Consider the following 21,040-nt stretch of genomic DNA (forward strand, 5'->3'; position numbering starts at 1 on the left):
AGTACGTGTGACTTTATTTCCTGGAGAAACAGAAATAGATAGTGTTGCGAAAGCAAAGCAGACTGAGCCCGAACTGACCCCTCTTTGAGATTTCAATCTGAATTTCACAGGGAAGTTGCCTTGAGATGCAAAGCACAAAATGAATGCATGAGGGAAATGCATGAGGATGCCCGTGTCAGCATTTCTCATAACCACACTGTTGCATACGTTGTAATGTGAAAGGTGCACCACACCTTTTCTAAACGTGTACACATTTCAATTACAAAGACTCAATTCTCTGCACAGGCAAGGCCTTTTTTAAAGGTAAAACTAGACAAAACAAACAGTTTAAGAAGAGACTTTAGGGACAGCGATGAGATCAGGGAGTTAGGGAAGTCAGCGCATGGCGAAATCTCTCGTTTGCATTGCAACAGGACTGGATATTTAGATTCAAAGTCTGCAATGGGACATACCAAGTGTTTTTACATGTGTATCAGTTCAATAATACAACATCAACCTGTAATATATAATATATTACAATAATACCAATAATACAACAACTTATGCTAAATACAAAATTATATATATATATATATATATATATATATATATATATATATATATATATATATATTATATTATATATATATACACACACACATACACACTAAACATTATATATATATATATATATATTTTTTTTTTTTTTCTTTGATAAAAATCAGAAATGGTTCTTGAGGAGCAAATCTTGCAAATCTTGTTCTGAAGGATAATTTGACGCTGAAGACTGGATAATGATGCTTTGCATCACAGGAATAAATTACATTTTCAGATCTATCCAAACAGAAAACAGTTTAAATTCTAAAAGTATTTCATAATATTATTGATTTAACTGTATTTTTGTTCCAATAAATGCAGCTTTGGTGAGCATAAGAGACTTCTTTCGAAAACAATGAAGCACTAAACATTAGTGTGTGTGTGTGTGTGTGTGTGTGTGTGTGTGTGTGTGTGTGTGTGTGTGTGTGTGTGTGTGTGTGTGTGTGTGTGTGTGTGTGTGTGAGAGAGAGATAGAGATAGTTTTAATAACACATTCTCTCCTTCTCTCTCTCTCTTACACACACACACACAAATCATGTCATGCATGACTAATATAGCTAGTTATTTTAGTCGATAAAGTTTTAAATATGGATATTTTTCTTACACGAACACATCGCTTCACTTCAGAAGGCCTTTATTAACCCCTCAGAGCCGTGTGGAGCACTTTAAACATGGATGGATGCACTTTTATGGACTTCAAAACAGAAACGTCCATTCACTGCCATTATAAAGCTTGGAAGAGCCAGGGCATTTTATAATATAACTCTGATTGTATTCGTCTGACAGAGGAATGTCCTAGGATGGCTTGAGGGTGAGTAAATCATGGGCTAATTTTCATTTTTGAGAGCACATATCGAAGGTTTTTTAGCACTGCCTTTCTTTTTCTGTGTAGTTCAGCGCATTTAGAGCATGCTATGTTAAGCTATGCTAAGCTAAACTAGTCAAAGCAGGAGGATTGTTCTCCTCCTCCCTCAGTGGCCTGACACAGCCCCTCCGGAGTAAATAAGGCCATGGTGTACATAACAGAGAGAGGGGAAGAACATCCCTTCGGCCCATGCCTGGCTCCATGCCTCCTAACCTGAGCTAAAAGTTAACACCTCTTACCACAAGCGGCTAGAATTACCCATTACACACTAGCATATACTCACCACTGAAACTAGCGGTATTGTTGCAATCAGCTGACCACTAATGCTAAACCCAGCCACAAATCCAGGCCATGAGAAGCCGGACAAACTATTTGTGCGAGAAATGTGTTTGTTAGTTTAACCCAGTGACTTACTGTAAGTAATGACTGTGTGAAACGTGTGATTTCTGCACTCTCACACGATCTACAGTCGAGGGAGCGATGGAGAGGCAGAGCGGGTTCACAGAGGATAAGCGCAGATAAAGGTGACTATGCACTTGTTTAGCTTGATGCTTTGCCTTTTCAGCCATGCCACTGATTAGGAGAGATTAGCACACACAAAGACCTTTAACTAAGGAGCGCTTTATCTCGTTCTCTCTCTCCGTCGCTCTCTGATTCTCCAGAACATCAAGAATTGCTCTGGGATAATCTGTCAAATAGTTTTTCTTCTAAGACATTAAGAACGACTTGTAGAAATGTGCTTTGGTTTAGTGAAACACAAAAGGAGATGTCTGAGCTGCTCTTTTCCTTGTAAGAAAAATGGTGACTATACTGCCAAAATCCCCCCCAAAAAAAGTACTATAAAAAATATATTAAAAGTAGTCAATAAGACTTCCGAAGTCATTGTATACTAGTCATGTGACGTGCGCATGTGACATTTCTGCCTAACTTTCACTGGTGGAACAAATGAGATCCACACTTAAAAAAGTAAAAACCTTCCTACAAACCAAATACCAGCAACTAAGTCGCTTTAGGGCGAGTCATTTCACTCGGCGCCCGTCTTTGAAACACCCCTCGGGCAGCTATTTCAGTCATTCAAGTACAGCTGCTATCTCTAAGAATGAGGAAATATCAAATACTCTAAAGCTGTTCACCAAGCTTATGAATAAATTTCATATTTGAAATGTTTTTTTTTTGTTTTTACATGTTCGAAATAAAGCTTTTCATTCATTCATTCAAATCTGACAACAACTGTCTCATAAATTCAGTTTCTGAATGTTCAAATCATAAAAAAAAAAAAAAATTTAAGACACGACTGACTGCGTCTGAAATCGCACACTCTCTTGAGTAGGTACTTATTTTGAATACGTAATTACTAAATAGTATGTTCTATATAGTATGAATGCGTGTTGTATGAATGAACGTAATCTGGACGTACTACATTTGCCATGTTGTCATTGTCATGTGACCTACCAGCGTCAGTTGCCTCGCTTCACCTCCATTCATAAATCCTATTTATCCATAAATCTATTATGGATGTCTATAAGTGTTTATCGTTTGCACACTTCAGTAGTAGGTCACTTTTTGCCTAATCTTTTATGAATACTGTGAATCTTCTTTTGTCACATACTGTTTTAGGCCTATATATAGTAGGGTAGCGTGCGATTTCGGATGCAGCCGCAGTTTCTAAAGCAAGCAGAGCTTCTAACTGCTGCAGGGATGCGGTGAAATCAATCAAAACTAACTTTAGCTGGACAATAACTGTATTCTAGAGCTGCTGTAGAGCCAAAACGATCTCTGTTACTTTCATTTCCTATTTATTATCACTGTAAAGCTGATTTGAAACATTGTTAAAAGCGCTATATAAATGAAGGTGACTTGACTTTAACAATTGCAAATTGGCTTTTTTATTTAAAAGGCGGGACTTATTGTGCGTTGCACTTTCTCCCATTCGTAGTAATATCAGTGCGCCGTCTTTGTACGTCTTACAAGTCTAAGGCCGTGTCACTTACTGAGTGGCTTGAGGATGCTGGAGGAGGGGTCATCTGCATTATCTGTGTCCGATTTGTCGCTCACGTTTTCCGTCACACGTTCCCTCCTCTCTTTGTGATTGGATCGTCGTCTGTGTCGCCGGCGGCGACGGTAACTCTTAGGCACGTGAACGCCAACGTAGACTGTGTGATGACCTACACACAGGCACAAGGCATGGTGAGATTACAGGATTACAAACAAACACACACATACACACACTTACAAAGACAGATACATACATGTCAGAGTGACAGGTTAGAAATTAAAGCCTAAAATAGATGCACAGATAACCCGATAAAGAATAATGACATGTATGTATGCCTGCTGTCAATGACTGTAGCCTACTGTCAATGTATAATCGATTTGATGGAAGCCAAAAACTTTGGGAGAAAATCTGCGGAATTTTGCAATATGGATTTCAACATGGAAGATTGTGTTAATTACAGTTTGAAAAATAAGTTAATTGAGTTTTTACAGCATTAAAGCAAAAAAGCAACCGCATAAGACATTTATTTTCAATGAGAGTCGGTCATTTCCAATGCTCAAGTTCAACTTTATGCAAACAATAATGACACAATGTGATGTTATCATTGTTATCTTTAACTATGAGAGTACAAATCGTTTTAATTTATTGAAATAAAGCTGAAATAAAATATTAAATGGAATAATAAAAACTTTAACTTAAAAAAAAAACTCTGCCTTGGAAACTAACTGAAATAAATAAGTCCTAAAATCATTCAAATAAAAATGAAATAAAAATAACTTAAAGCTAAATAGAAATATTATTAATATAATTCATATTACAAATAATTTTAATATAATTCTTATAAAAAATAATTAATATTAAAAACTAAAACTATTAAAAATGACAAAAATAACACAATTATTATTTTTTTTTAATAAAATATGAATATTATATACTGTAAAAGTATATAAATAAGAGTAAAACAACACTGATGTGATGATGACCAATAGTATCACATTGTAATTCACTTCCTTAAGTGTTTGCACGAGTGAAACAAAAAACAGAAACAAAAAAATCATTTCAGAGTTAAAATTTGACAACATTTCTTTTCTTTGGAAGAACATGTACTGATGAATCATTCACAATGAGACCAGGAACATGTGTAAGAAGGTAAATCAATCTCACTGTGTTGGCATGCATGTGTGTGTTTTTTCTGAGGGAAAAACTGACTCGTATCTCTAGTCAGATTATAGATAAATGGCAACAACTTCCTGTACAGCTGATCGGGCAGGAAATGGTAAAACATCTCCAGGAAGTGGATGTAAAAACAGAAAGCACACACACTTAGATGAACACACACTCACAGAACAATATAAGGACTAATTGCTCATCAACAGTCATGCTTCAGTCATCCTTCATTCATTTCAGGTTTGACCTTAAACAAAACAAATACGCCCACCAGATGTTATCTGATAGAGCACTAGTGTGTGTGTGTGTGTGTGTGTGTGTGTGTGTGTGTGTGTGTGTGTGTGTGTGTGTGTGTATGTGTGTGTGTGTGTGTGTGTGTGTCCATCATGTGAAAGTCCAAAGTTCAGGGATGACCAGAGAGAGAGAGAGAAAAAAACAAATATAGAAAGAGCATGTGTGTGTGAAATGCTCATGTTTGCGAATGTGTTTGATCTGCTTTTGATGTGAAGATATTTTTAGATGTCTAAACCTGTAATACTTTATACATTCCTCAACTGAGAGGGGAATTCAGTCCGAGTGAACTGTGCCGAGTCAATTATTTGTAAGCTGCAAACATGGGCAAAACTGGGGCTGCAAATTTGAATATGGCCCACAGTGTCAGTATTCTACTCATTAAACACATTCAAATTATTCTACGATGAGCTACATTTGCATGGAAAGAGGCATGACAATAATTTATTTGAATCCCAGAAAAAAAAAATGGGAGTAATTTTTGAAATATTTAATCAATAAAATATAATATAATAAATATATAATATAATAAATATATATATGTGTGTGTGTGTGTGTGTGTGTGTGTTTTTTTTGAGTGTGTGTGTGTCTGTGCGTGTGTGTGTGTGTGTGTGTTTTTAGTGTGTGTGTGTGTGTGTGTGAGTGTTTTTGAGTGTGTGTGTGTGTGTGAGTGTGTTTTTGAGTGTGTGTGTGTGTGTGTTTTTGAGTGTTTTTTTGTGTTTTTTTGTGTGTTTTTGAGTGTGTGTGTGGGTTTTTTCTTTTTGTGTGTGTGTGTGTGTGTGTGTGTGTATTTTTATTGTGTGTATTAAGATTCACTCATAATCCTCTCCTGCCCTTAAACACAAATTACTACCAATGCAAGAATAAAAAAAATAATAATAAAAACAGCTGGCCCTCGACAGAGAGTGAGACTGGAGTGAGTGAAAGTGAGCGTGAAACTCAATCCACAGTACCTAAGAGTCTTAGGGATCTGCAGTCGTCAGGAGATCGTATATCCCACAATATATTTAAGTGTGTGTGTGTGTGTGTGTGTGTGTGTGTGTGTGTGTGTGTGTGTGTGTGTGTGTGTGTGTGTGTGTGTGTGTGTGTGTGTGTGTGTGTGTGTGTTTCGTACCCTCAACCTCCTCGTCACACACGTTTTTGATGTAAGACGCTCCCCTGTCCACTATGGCTTCATCCTCCATTCTGCAAAAGAAAAACCATAGACAGTCAAATACAAAGAAACTATAACCCAGAATATATCAAGAAAGAGTAAACATGTTTAATCTCGCGCTGCACGCGCACGTTTCTCAGAACATTTTTTTTTAAGGAGTTCACTCACTTGTGCTTTAACCTTTCCCTTTTACCTTTACTTGTTTATCAGGCGTGGAAACCAAAACCAACCAGTCTGGTTGTGATTCAAGTCATCACACGTCTTTCACTGAGGATTGGATGCATTGGATGACTTAAGGGTGACTTGAAACAATAGGAAACCACATAGAACTCAAATTAATTTAGCAACAATAGCATATAGCAACGCCCTGGCAACTACCCATAATATCCTTGTGTGGAGGTGGAAAATGTTGCATGCATGTATGAAAACAGTTGCTTTTCAACGCCAACGCCATCATTCATATAAATGTGTATCAAGTGACGAGGAAGCCTTTGAGGCTGAAATTCAGATCTGGTTATGGCTGTTTAGTTTCCGACACGCTCTGTAAGCGATAGACCAATCACAACAGACTGGACCATCTGACCAATCAGAGCAGAGCAGAGTAGACCAATCCCAACAGACTGGACCATCTGACCAATCAGAGCAGAGTAGACCAATCACAACAGACTGGACCATCTGACCAATCAGAGCAGAGTAGACCAATCACAACAGACTGGACCATCTGACCAATCAGAGCAGAGCAGAGTAGACCAATCCCAACAGACTGGACCATCTGACCAATCAGAGCAGAGTAGACCAATCACAACAGACTGGACCATCTGACCAATCAGAGCAGAGCAGAGTAGACCAATCCCAACAGACTGGACCATCTGACCAATCAGAGCAGAGTAGACCAATCCCAACAGACTGGACCATCTGACCAATCAGAGCAGAGTAGACCAATCACAACAGACTGGACCATCTGACCAATCAGAGCAGAGTGCTCTCAGAAAGAAGGGGTTTAGAGAGCCAGAATCCTTTATCGAGTCGTTTTAGACACTGTGAAAAAGAGCTGATGCTACAATGCATATTGTGAGAAAATGAATGTTTTTTAGTTTTGTTTTTACCTTGAATGCAGGTAAACCTATTGTTGGAGACCGCCAAAACAAAACGGGACATTTAAACTAGTATAATGGGGCACTTTAAAAAACGTACTAACTCCAAATATTTGAACAGTAGTGTATATAATATAGGCCGGACAAGATTTTTACTTTAAAAACAACTAGCGAGAAGAACAACTGTTTACTTTGATACATATTCTCACTTCCTTTATTCCGTTATTTTAGTTTCTCTCAAACACTTGTATCCATGACGACAGTGATGTTTAGATTCACAGCTGGTCGCTGTCTTCTTTATACATTTATATCTCTTCATTTCTTACACTCTGTTATACAATCATTTCATTGAAGCATGTATTATCCATCCTCGCTTACGGAGAAGATTTCAGTATAGATCTCATTTATCCCTCCGGTCACTCTTTACTTAATTTCCTGTTCTTTAGAATGACGAGCAAAGCCCAGGTGGTCATGTAACCCGGTTAGATGAGCTATGTTATCTTGAGATTACTATACGTTAAACATGAGCCGAATGTACTGTAATCTCGGTGTTTATAATCACCCCTCACACACCCAGACTGCCACATGCACATGAACTGATGGATCAGCGTTTGACAATCGGATTTCTGGCAGCGCATCAACTCTCTGCATCTCCAACTAAATAAAGTTTATTCATCCCTAGCGGAAAACACAAGCGGGGAAAAGAATGTGAGATGTATTTAACAGATGTTCATTAAGTGGTACAATATAAGTACTGCGAATCTCTCAAAACATTCCTGGTCATATTTCACCCGTAAAAGAAACAATTATGATATTACTCATATATAGCCTACACACATATTTTTAGAATATTTCTGCATTGTGATTAGGACTGTAAACGATTAATCGCAATGAATCGAATCCTGAAAAAAAAGTTTGTGTTTACATAATATATGTGTGTGTATTGTGTATAATTATTTTGTATATATAAATACACACACATGCATGTATATATTTAAGAAAAATGTGTTATTTATATATAAAATAGTTCTATTTATATATAAATCATATAAAAATATATTTGCAGTATATAAATGCAAATATATACATGCATGTGTGTGTATTTATATACAAAATAACTATACACACACATATATTATGTAAACACAAACTTTTATTTTGGATTCGATTAATCGTTTACAGCCCTAATTGTGATATAATAATTATGAATATTTATGAACACACACAAATGATTATTATTAATTTTATAGCAATATATTTAGTTAATATTAATTGTATTGCCTTTAATTTATATATATATTTCTGTCAAAAAAAATCGGGGGTAAAAAATAAAAAATAAATCATTTAATGTTTTGTATTATAATAACTGATATATATATATATATATATATATATATATATATATATATATATATATATATGATTAAAAAACAGTAATATTGCAAAATATTATTACAATAAAAAACAACAACATTTTAATATGCTTTAAAATGTAATTTATTTCTGCATCTTTAATGCAAAGTTGTATTTTCAGCATCATTACTCCTGTCTTGTCACATGACCCTTCAGAAAGCATTATAATATGCGGATTTGATACTCGGCTGAACCTTGATATATATATAATATTCATTGTATGGTTATATTTATAATACAATACAATAAATATAGATTGTATCGTTTTATGCTGATAAAAATCTTTAAATGTGTGATTTGAGAATCACATTCAGAATAATGAAAAATGACGACTTATGACGATCTAAACCATCTCAATGCATTTTTATTATTTAAAATAATAATAAATGTGCTAAACAGTCACAATGAAGAAAAAAAAGTTCAAATAGGTCTTATGCTCTTTATGAAAATGCTGGGGGAGAAATATGACATATAGACCTACAAACTACAATCACAAAATCTGTTACCTATGGAGAGACTGATCAAACACACCGATGGATTTGTTTATTACGGTTTATGATATGAAAAACCATGAGTCCCGGGCAGAGGAATGTCTTGAAGCTAAAGTAAATACAAGCAATAAAGGTGCGTAACTGACTGACGCACGAGCTCCCAGCAGCCCTAGCGCCATGTTTACCTATTCACAATCATAAACCACACTGATAGCGACGAGGAACATTATCTCCTGCCAATTACACACAAGATCTCGAACCCGGCGCGGTTTACAGAAGCGATCAATCAAACGGCCAACAAGGTGTTGTCTATAAGATACAAACGCTTCCTGGGGTCAAAGGTCATGTTGAATCTGACACCTGAGGGTGGGGAAGTGGTTTATTAGGTGCTTGAGACAGTCATTGAATATAGTCCTTGAGTTAAACTTGAGTTGTGACATGTCTATTAAGTTGTAAATCTAGATACTAATACACAAAACAAGCACAGTTTGGCTCTCGTAGCGAACTCTCATAGCCACGTAAGCAAAGAAAGAGTGAAAAAACTGAAGAATAGCAACATCATTGTGTAAGTGGGATTTCAACAGAGCTTTTAATAAGACCTTCTGATCTTTAAATCCTTCTCATATGCTCTAATTCCTCAAATGTAGCGGCTTCTGTGGGAACGGCACTTTGTTTCGGTTTAATCCGGTTTAAACTACTTGCCAATTTGTTTTTTGTTGTTTACAATTAACTTCATGATCCAAGCAAACAAGTCATTTCAAAAGTAACAGGATTGTTTGCCAGATATGCAACTACGCATTAGTCCAGCATTTATATTTAGCTTTTAGCATTTAACATGAGACCAGATCATGACCCTCAGAGAAAAATATAAACATCTTGAGAAATCACCGAGGTAAATTCAAATGAATCATTTAACTGAATCAGTTCTGATGAGGTTCACATATTAAATTGATCAAAAGTGACAGTAAATACATTTATAATGTTACAAAAGGCTTCTTCAAATAAATACTGTTCTTTTGACCTTTCTATTTATCAAGGAATTCTTCGGAAAAATGTGTTTCCAACATTGATCATCAGAAATGTTTCTTGAGCATCAAATCAGAAAAAAGATGCAAATGAAATAAACAGTTTAGCCTACTAATAATAATAGCATACTATACAAAAATGTAATTAAGTAATCAAATGTAATAAAACTCTGTATAGTCTTCACCATTTACATAAATACTTATTAAAGTTACTAAAGTTGTTCAGTGAAGAGCAGTGAACGATTCTCTTGTTGTTGTTTGATTCACATTAAATGACACAGACAACCGCAGGTTTATTAGGCTGCTGTCACTTTAAGACCAAAAGCACATATCTAATATACTGACAAGCATTCGATTACTTTCCCAAATGTTTACGTAACAGCGACTGCATTTAAGTGAAAACTCGCCAAGACGAGCATCTTGACACATTTTTTGTGTGTATTTGTGTGTTCGAGCGCACGCGCACAGAAAGACGTCTGGGGTAAAGCGTCTCTTTCGCAGCTCAAAGCGCTTTTAACTCTTCAGCTTTGATCACATGCAGCATTAAATTACATTTTAAAATATATTCAACTACAAAACATTCAATTAAATCTCTGATGTCCCCAGAGTGTGTATGTGAAGTTTTAGCTCAAAATACCCCACAGATATTATCATGTTAAAGTTGTCACTTTTTGAGGGTGAGCAAAAAAGCACCGTTTTCGTGTCTGTCCCTTTAAATGCAAATGAGCTGCTGCTCCCTTTCAAGAAGAGGGCGGAGCTTCAACAGCTCTTGTTCTTTTACCTCACACACACACATGCACTGGAAATTTCAAAAACTTTTAGCCTTTTATGTTCAAACCGAAGTCAGAAAGATGGAGAGTCTCAAGAAGAAGTGACAATATGCAGACAACATTTCTGAATGGTTAGTTTGTGAATTTATGTAGCTGATGTGGAGTTATCTTCTAGTCATTGATTAGCATATTCTGTCATGATAATCTATAAATCGTGTTCAGGGGGCGGGGTTTACGTATTTTAGGTTGGTGATGTCACTAACCCGGGAGGAATGTCGTGTAGTCCCTACCAGCCGTTTGTTGTAGTCCTTAAAAAACTTTCTTTGCTTTGAACTTTGAGCGTTGTAACTGTAATGTTGCTCAAACAGCAACATTACACACTAACTAAAGTTAGAAAAGTGAAATCATACTCAACCACCCCTTTAAACTTTTGAACTTTGTCCCACAGAAGAAAAAAGTCAAACAGGTCTGACATGAGTGCGCGTAAATGACAGAATTTTTATTTTTTGGGTGAACGATCCAAATTAAACATGAACTCATGCGGTTGAGGAATAATCCCATGTCATTCCCGGCCGCCATTGATTGGCCATATAAGTTCTTAGCAGTTAGTTTAGCTTAGCCCGCGTGTTAAGCTAGAGTTTAGTAGCGTCTGTTTGAGGCATTTGGAGTAGCAGATGGTGTGACAGTCAGTCAGGCCGGCCGAATGGTGTAGATTTCTGTAAATCCTGAGCAGAGCCAGTTAATCATTACGACTGACAGGACTCACAGCGGAGACCAAACCAGCACCTGACACTCTCTTGGTGGCCAGACCTGATCTAAACAATCAATAATATCATCCTAAATCAATCAAACAAGTGCAGACCGATGTGTCTTGAGCAGCACATCATCATATTATAATGATTTCTGAAGGATCATGTGAAGACTGGAGTAATGATGCTGAAAATTCAGCTTTGATCACAGTAAATAAGCTTTTAAAATGCATTCAAATATAGAAAACCGTTATTTTAGATACTAATATTTCACAATATTACTGTTTTTTTCTGATACACGAGAGACACCTGTCTGTCTGGAAATTTATAAAGCACCGGGCTGATAAAATGAGCACTTTTGAGGAAGAATTACTCACTGGATTTGCCAAAGATGACCAGATTAATGTCATCAAATCTTTGTTTAGTTTGAGACGCTTAGCAAGTAAACTGAACTGTAATTTCCACTTTGCTTTCTGTCAATAATTTAAGAAATATATATATATGTGAATATATGGGAAATAATTTGCATTTATTACTTAGTAGAGATTATTAAATTGAATACATTATTTATTCATCTTTGTTGACGGTAAAATACACTTGTTCGTTGTTAGTTTACTGTTAGCTCATGTCCATGAAATAATATTAACGGTACAACTTTTGATTTTAACCATGAATTGAATGTTAAAATTAAACATTAACTAAGATTTTAGAAGTATTTTTTTATTAATAGGTCATGTTTACATATTAACAAATGTTAATTTGTTAACTAGTTAACAAATTAAATTATATAGAGTGCAACAGTCGAACCCGGAAGTAAAAAAAATGATTTTTAATGGTAACTTATAAAGATTTAAAGACAGCTCTACTGTGAGCTATGAGGTTGTAAATTGATGGTATTTGCTTTATTTGAAGGCATCAGCCGACATTATTTCAACTTCATTTAAAATAATCAGTGGAATTCTCGGTTAAAAACTACATTGACGCTGTACAATTCCACCAATCAAAGTCAAAATGTCAAATAAGATCTTTTTAGCTCCGCCCACTCCCATGAAGCTCTGCGAATGTAATCGAGTCGGTCTACCTAAAATTATTAAATATTTGCATTATATATATAGTTTTATATTTCTCCATCGTTTTGATGCTGTTTGCAAAGCTTCATGGGATTGTAGAATCCCTATGGGAGAAATGATCGGAAAAAACAGTTCCAGAACCAAAGCCGCTTAAAAAGTGGCATATTGTAAAGTGTCACAAGAATAAAACATGTGGTTGGTCACTTTATCAATCAAATGTCCTCTTCCTGTCTAAATGGGCAGTTTTTGAGCAAAGCCTTGATGTGACACTAGATGACGAGCATAAACCAGCCTGGACTAACAGAGACATTCATGCTGGTCTACGCCGGCTTCAGGACGTCTGTGAGTTCCTGAAAAAACTGCAGCAACTGAAACACGGAGAAACTTTGTTAAGCTTCACTTCCCTAAAAAAAAAAAAAGTAGTTTGACTCCTCACAGAATGAAATACATCCACATTGATTGAACACCTATACAGGAGACCAGGGTGTGCTGAGAGTCTGACGTCTCCATCTTCGGTCATCTACACCTCTTTTCCTCATTCCACGTGTAATCTCTCTTCCTGTCCGTCCTATACTGCCATTCTTTCCTTTTCGTACAAGGCTTCCTTTGTTTTCTACAGAACTTTTTCTGTCTTCTGTCTCTTCCTCATGCTCTCTCCATTGTATTTTCTCTCTCTTTCTGTTCCTCTTTTTAGTCTACATCTCCTGCACACTGACAGACGGGATCAGGATGCAAGGATCTATAGGAATTAACCCTTGCTTTCACAACTTACACAACACAGTAGTCCAATCACAAACAAATTATTACAAAGTTGCCAAATTAAACTAATAAAAAGTGTTCTATAGCAAGAAACAATAGATTTCCTTTTAGAAGTCATTTGTTTTAGGTAGATATAAAACATTGAAATTTCTTTAAAATTACATTTAGAAATAAAAAATTTAAAAATCATTTTAAAGAAACACTTTACTTAACCTCCTGAAATTGAATGAAATGTCCAATTTAAACTGTCATAAATCTTGAAAGCCTTGAAACACATACTTCAGTTTGGTCGCTTTTTAAAGATGACACTTGGTAGATTATTAAGTGAAAAAAAAAACAAAAAAAAAAACGTTATAGAAGTTTATTATAAAAAAATAAAATAAAAATGCTCAAAAACATTTTTTCATTTAATATGAAATACATATTTTCCAAAACATGTTTTGCTGTAAAACTATGAAAAATCAAAGCCAAAACTTCAAACAAGTTGTGCTCCAAATTTGAGGTTGATATCTCTAATAGATATCTCTTGATATATCTTATATATGATATAGTTTTCAGTAAGATTTTGTTTGGGCGCAGTACCAACCGTTTCCACTAATTGAAATTCGCTTCCCGTTCGTTTCCAATGCGGCCATTTTAGAAAAATACAAGTTTGACTTTTTTTTCAGGATTATTTAACCTTTTCGGATTATGTCCATGATCTTTTTGTGTTCACATGGCAAGTGCCAAAAACTTTACCAAGTTTCGATGACGTAAAAAAAAAGAAATCGAAATAATCCACAACATACAACTTTTTCATCAAAAATGACTGAAGAGCACCAGAGGGTTAAAGCCTTTATAAATAATGTATTAATTATGCCTTGTAGAGAACCTTATAAATAATATATTAATCATGCCTTGTAAAGAACCTTATAATGCATTGTATGGTCTCGTATGATAACTGTACCCCGTTATCCAATACTCAGCATTGTTGAACCTTTAGAAAGTATAAGGCATTAAAACACAAAGCAAACGAAAAGCACATTTCAGATGTAACAAGTAATCTGAATATTATAATGCTCGTTAACTTTGGTTACAATTTATTTAAGAAAAGATATAATGCATTATAACATACATTATGAATACCTTTATAATACATTATACATAACGTATAAGTAAAATATTTCTTTAAAATTAAATTTACAAATAAAATTCAGATTTTTAAAAAAAATTTAACATTCATATAAAAACAGAAATTTCTTTAAAACGCTAAAAAAATAAAACTAGATTTTAATTCTAAATGTGACTCAAATTTATGGCTGAAAGAAATAATCTCTTATATCGTCTGACGTCTGATACATAATTTGGTTGATTCTAAGTATAAAACATCAATAAACTGAAGTAAATCTCGTTCTGTCACACAGTGGCGTGATGGCAAAGTTAATTTAGAAACTAGGTCAACACTTGTTTAGCATAATGCAAAAAAATGTATGTTAATGTTATGAATGATTATACATGTGCTACTGAAGATTATACAGCATCAAATTACAGAAGTTCAAACATTTATTTAGGGGTAATAAAAGAGTGACATTCCCTGATCTAACATATAAATTAAACAATAAGATGCTTTTACGATATTTGAGTCACCTAGCACAGAAACTCTGGAATAACCAGTAATTACCACACACACTTCAGCACTTGTCACTTAGACATCAGTCAGTGAATATTTGTGAGACAAGCCTAAACACACTGTGACCACAGCAGTCAAACAGTGATATGAACTTCCAAACGCCTAACACACACGTCCCGAAGAGACCGCAGGATCCCAACAACATCCCTAATCGTGTGACACGTTTAACTGGCAAAGAGGTGATTTTTAGGACAGGAACTAATCCAAGACATCGAGACAATCAGGAGTTAAACAGAATGACAAGTCAATGATTTAAAGTCAACATGAAACCGTAATCGCAACCTATTGTTATTTCCAAGCGCAACAGGATATTAAATGAGAAAAAAATGTGACTTATTTTTAATAAGACTTGATTGGCTGAACTGGTAAAAAAAAATGTCCACGTACACGTACAGTCTCCCAATGGTAATGCTTCTGTTACAAATCATTTTTTGTTATTATTGCCGTGTAATATGCAAGTAATAAGTAATAAAAATAAGAATAAAAGTTTTTCGATGTGTCTGTGTGTGTATATATATACATAAATAATAGTTATCAATTTATTTATTTTTTATTTTGTTATGTGCATATGCGTGTGCGTGTGTCGTGTGTGTACATAATATAGTGTATTTTAAAACTATGGTATTACCAGAACTACAAAACAAATATATAGTGTGTGCACTGCACACAGACACACATACAAACTTACTCAAATTAAAATGACATACTATAATAGTATAGAAATAACACCAAAATAACAATGATGTTAACCAGCATAAAATGACAGCATTAACTGCCATTACCTACTAAATAACTAAAAAAACAATGATTAAATATCTATTTGGTCATTGGTTAACATATTTCCCCTTGCCTGCACGGTCCAGGTGACATCAGATGATCATCCGTTTCAAGCAAAGTGTTACAATATGAAACATGTTCTCCTTTGGAGTAACATGCTCTGGTGAATCAGGCACAATACGTTCAGAAAACATGTTTGAAGAAAGTAAAAAGTGTCAATTTAGAAGATTGATGAACTCATGACCTTTTCACCAAATGCCTGTAAATCCAGCAGCTCTGCGTCAAACTCCAGAACCTCAAGTTCACATGTGAAATCAGCGCTGATACATAAATCCTTCAATTTCAGAACACACTGTGTATCGCTATACAGAAACCCAGCAGCTCAGGGCCACTTCTGTCCGTCATTCACGGGCGAGAGAGGACCTTACTCTCAAGGAGAATAAAAAGAGATAGAAGAGTCAAGGCGAGGATATCTGAGGGCAGAGTCTACAAAGGACATGCCATTGAGACTGCATTTCCCACCTGTGGAACTTCCTTCACAACACCTGTGCAGGTGAGACAAAGCACCAGGAAGATGACGGGAGTGATGTGTGTGTGCTTTCAGACAGTCACAGCTCAACAGGTGTACAACCGTAGCACTTATTCAATGCTGTCGTACACACACACACACACACACACACACACACACACACACACACACACACACGCCTGCGTAAGTGCAGGTTAGGAATCAGGAAAAATCACACATTTTCCCTGTGAAATCCCTGCTATCTTACTTCTTTCAGGTGTGCTGGGATCATTTGACAGCTTTAGATTCTGAAAGACAGATTCAAGTACCATGGTGTCATCAATGATTTTGTAAACCTGTAAAAAGGGCGACTTAAAGCAGCGCGACAGTAACATTAGAATGAACTACATCAGTTATTAATGCAGTTATTAGAGAGACAGAGAGAGAGAGAGAGAGAGAGAGAGAGAGAGAGAGAGAGAGAGAGAGACAGAGAGAGAGAGAGAGAGAGAGAGAGACAGAGAGAGAGAGAGAGAGAGAGAGAGAGAGAGAGAGAGAGAGAGACAGAGAGAGAGAGAGAGAGAGAGAGAGAGAGAGAGAGAGAGAGAGAGAGAGAGAGACAGAGAGAGAGAGAGAGAGAGAGAGAGAGAGAGAGAGAGAGAGAGAGATTAAGTGTATGAATTACCATGCGAGTCTCTCAGTGTTCAGCAGCAGCGTCTCTACTAATAATGAAACTGTAAGTGTATCTGCTTCAAGAACAGCACCGTTATTATCTTGCTAGTGAGTAACATCATGTAGCTTTTAAGTTGCTAACTATTTTACTGATAAAAAAATCACCAGAGCAGCGCTAACAACATGTTCCTATGCGAGTGTGAGTTCGTACTTTATGTGTGTGCGTTTGAGCGGGAGAAAGTGAGAATGTGCTTTCCGTACATAAAATGTAATTTTGTGGCAAAAACATGCGAATAATGTGTCATTTTTTATCCTATTGTTGACAAGCTCTATTTGCTCGATCGGTGTCATCAGTGTCTTTTGGTGTTGTCGACTGTAGGACCATTGAAATAACTGAAATCATTTGGCGAAGTGATAACTGTAATGCGGTCAAAACCTGCCTGAACTACTTAAGCCGTGCGAACATTCCTCAACCAATCAGAATCCAGCATTCAACAGCCCCGCCCCTGGAGTAACTAAATATAACTACTGCCTTGGCAAATAACTGAAATAAATGCATTTAAGTACTAGGAACTAAAGTTTAAATACAAAAGCTGAATTCCTAAAATTAAAGTTGAAATAAAAATGACAAAAGTGCATAAAATTACTAAATTTAAAATTAAAACATTATTAATAAATACTATAATAAATAATACTAAAAAAAATTATACTGCTGTTTAGACACCATGGTATTATTCAAAGTAACATTTTTTTTTTTTTTTACATGTACCATAATAATACCATGATTTTGTTTGAGTACCACATCAATACCATAGTTTATGTATCAACTGGTATAGTACTTTAAGATACACCATAGTACTCAAAGGTACTTAAAAAAAACTGCTACTACTTTGGTCGCAATGGTACTAAATGTCCAAAAACATATTTTTAAGTACTTGTTTGTAAGTTAAGGTATACATCAAACTACCATGGTATTACGTGAGCATTATACCATGGTTATACTGCGTTTAAATACCACACTATATTATACAATTTTGGGTAAAATATGGACAAACCCAGCCGTTGGGTTACATTTTTACATTACATTTTTAACCCAACGTTTGAGTTTGTCCATATTTTACCCAAAATTGGGTTGAAACAACCCAGCATTTTTTAGAGTGTATGGTATTCATGCAGTACCACAAAATATACTAACAATCACAGTACTCTCTGTAAGTGATCATTTCCCAGCAATCAGCAAGTTAGTGCTTATTTATGTGTAAAAATCTAAATGTCTTTAGCACTGCATAGAAACCAGACACCACATGATCTTTCCACTGCATCTGAAGAGCCCTATTGGTCAAAAAATGTGATCCCTGCAGGCAGCTGGCTCTTTTCTTTATGACAGCGCAAGTTGCACAGAACTAAAAAGAGATCAAATCCCCTGTTTGCAGCTTGCATCATATCCAGCCACCAGATTCAGGGAGGCTAAGCGACGCACGCATTGCTCCTGGACGCTAAGGACCTAATTGGTTTTGACAGGAGCTTCTTGGAAAAAGATTACTCTGACCGGTCAAGCCGCGGCTTCAGGGAACCTGTAAAGAGGACGACTTAAAGCAGCGCGACTTGGCAGTAACATTAGAATGAACAGGATGAACTACATCATACATCATGTGTTGCCGGTGGAACCCCCTGTTAACGGCCTCTGGAAACCCCATGAGATATTTCATTCAGATAAAACATGAAGGTTCTCCAGTGGTTCAAAGTTAAACACTTGGTTCCATGAACAACCTTCTTTTAATGGCACAAACATTATTAAAATGTTCTTAACGCCATGACTTCTTATTTTCATTTTAAGAGCTATTCACTAACATGTTTAGGGAACCCCAAATGTTTCCTCTATGGCATTGCTTGCAATGAAACCCCCCCTTTTAAACCTTTATATTTAAAAGCTAATTTTTCATATGGCCAAAAAGTTATTGATGTTCCATTAGGTTCTTATTCTTCAGATCAGCGTATTGATTTCAGGGCTGTGTTTCTGAAGACGTAGAGGATAAAACGTGATTGTGGAACCTAAGAAGGCTCTCTGATGGAATTAAACAGACGCTTTCAGTTGTTGATAATCTAGAACCGTTTTTGAAGCACCAGTTCACAGGTGGTTTCTAAAAAACTGAAGGATAAGAAGTTCTCTGAAGAACCTCAAAAGATTATCATAGACATTTTTAAAGGAACCTTTCAGTGAACAGTTGCAAAAAAAGAACCATAATTTTTATTCCTAGAGTGAAGAACATTCTAAAAATCTTAAGAGCTTTTATCGACTATAAAGAACCTTTTGTGCGATGGAAAGGTTCTATGGAAGTTAAAGATTCTTCATGGAACCACTGATGCAAAACAACAGCAAAACAGAACCTTAGAACCAATAGGAGAGCAAGAAACTAACACTATGATGCTGTTTGAACATATAGGATGTTCATGAGCTGTCAAACATGCAAATGCCCAGTTTAACGTCTTTAATAGATAATAACCTCCGTCCCTGAAATTCGAAGCCCTAACCGCACAGACTCAGAGATCTGTTGCTCTGTCCTGGAGGATACTGTTACACCTTTACTTTTTGGTGAAGAAGCAGGACAGATCCAGTGTGGGAGGGCTGTCGCACTCGACCCAACCATGGAAACAGAACTGATCTCGACTGAAACTCTCTGAGGAAGATTACACGCACATAAAAGTACTCACTTGTTTTTGTCGCTCATGTTGCCTGTGTTGTGCGGGTTCTCTTCTGCCAGAGACCCTCTTTCTCCCCCTTACGCTGAGTTAAAGTGCGTCCGGGCTTCACAAACACTTTCAAAATACGCGCAAGTGCGAATTCGCTCCAAGTTCAGCGTGTCTGGATGCGTAAAAGCAGGAACACATTCAGAGACTCGCTTCTGTTTTATCTGGAGCCAGAGATATCTCACTGCTGCTTCTACTAACTACGGTACATTCAGCCACCCCAGCAGTCATAACGCAACAGGCTCACGAACTCTCTCTGTCCCGTCGGAAAACACTCCACGTTGCGCGTAAACCTGCCCGCGTCGCGTCGCGGTTCTCAGCGCTCGTCTTGAGTCTTGTTCCATATTTAAAGATCTCGCCCTCCTCCAGCGTGACGCAGCAGTGGGAGGATGAGGCGCGAGAGGTCACGCGTGCGAGATGCAACAGCGAATACCTGCATCCTCACAAACACGGAACACAAATGAAAAACACTGAGCTTTAGCGTTAGTTTTTTTTTATCTTATGTGTGTAACATGACTTTAGCAACTAATTCCTAATAGTCAAAATAATACATAATATTATAATAAAATAGTCAAAACTTACTAGAGTTGGAAATATTCAGTCAATCAATACTCGGTACTAGTATGACTAAAGTATGCTAACTAAATCAATATTATATTATAATATTTGATTATTATTGTTATTACATAATGTATAACCATACCTTGCTTAGATACACTGTCTCCAAAGATGGCTTGGGGAGTCATGTGAAGCGTAATTACTAACACACACACACACACACACACACACACACACACAAATATATATATATATATACATACATATATACAGGTGAAACTCGAAAATTTTGAATATCATGCTAAAGGTAATTTATATCAGTAATTCAACTTAAAAGGTGATTATAGACTCATTACATACAAAGTGAGATATTTCAAGCCTTTATTTCTTATAATTTTGATGATCATGGCTTAAAGTTTATGAAAACCCCAAATTCAAAATTAGAATTGTGAAAAGGTTTTCATAATAAGCCATAATCATCAAAATTATAACAAATAAAGGCTTGAAATATCTCACTTTGCATGTAATGAGTCTATATATATATATAATATAATAAGTTTCACCTTTTAAGTTGAATTACTGAAATAAATGAACTTTTGCACGATATTCTAAATTTTATAAATATACACACACACACACACACACAACTACACACTATATAAATTACTTGTCCTTGAACGATTACATTTGCT

General features: G+C 36.0%; 1 protein-coding gene across 12 annotated transcripts in view; it reads right to left on the reverse strand.

Moving 5' to 3' along the window:
- The window catches only part of slc4a4b (solute carrier family 4 member 4b), a 56,546-nt gene extending 36,389 nt beyond the window's left edge, over positions 1–20,157 (reverse strand). For all 12 annotated transcript variants that reach the window (XM_079587295.1, XM_079587288.1, XM_079587293.1 and 9 more), the window contains exons 1-3: positions 19,755–20,157; positions 6,010–6,080; positions 3,433–3,606 (exon numbers count right to left, since the gene is read on the reverse strand). In XM_079587295.1, coding sequence (XP_079443421.1) covers positions 3,433–3,606; positions 6,010–6,080; positions 19,755–19,771 — 262 coding nt within the window. In that variant the 5' untranslated portion in view covers positions 19,772–20,157. The remainder of the gene's footprint in view (positions 1–3,432; positions 3,607–6,009; positions 6,081–19,754) is intronic.
- Between the last annotated feature and the right edge of the window lie 883 nt (positions 20,158–21,040).

Source organism: Phoxinus phoxinus, assembly GCF_949152265.1.
Source record: "Phoxinus phoxinus genome assembly, chromosome: 17".
Classification (NCBI taxonomy): domain Eukaryota; kingdom Metazoa; phylum Chordata; class Actinopteri; order Cypriniformes; family Leuciscidae; genus Phoxinus; species Phoxinus phoxinus.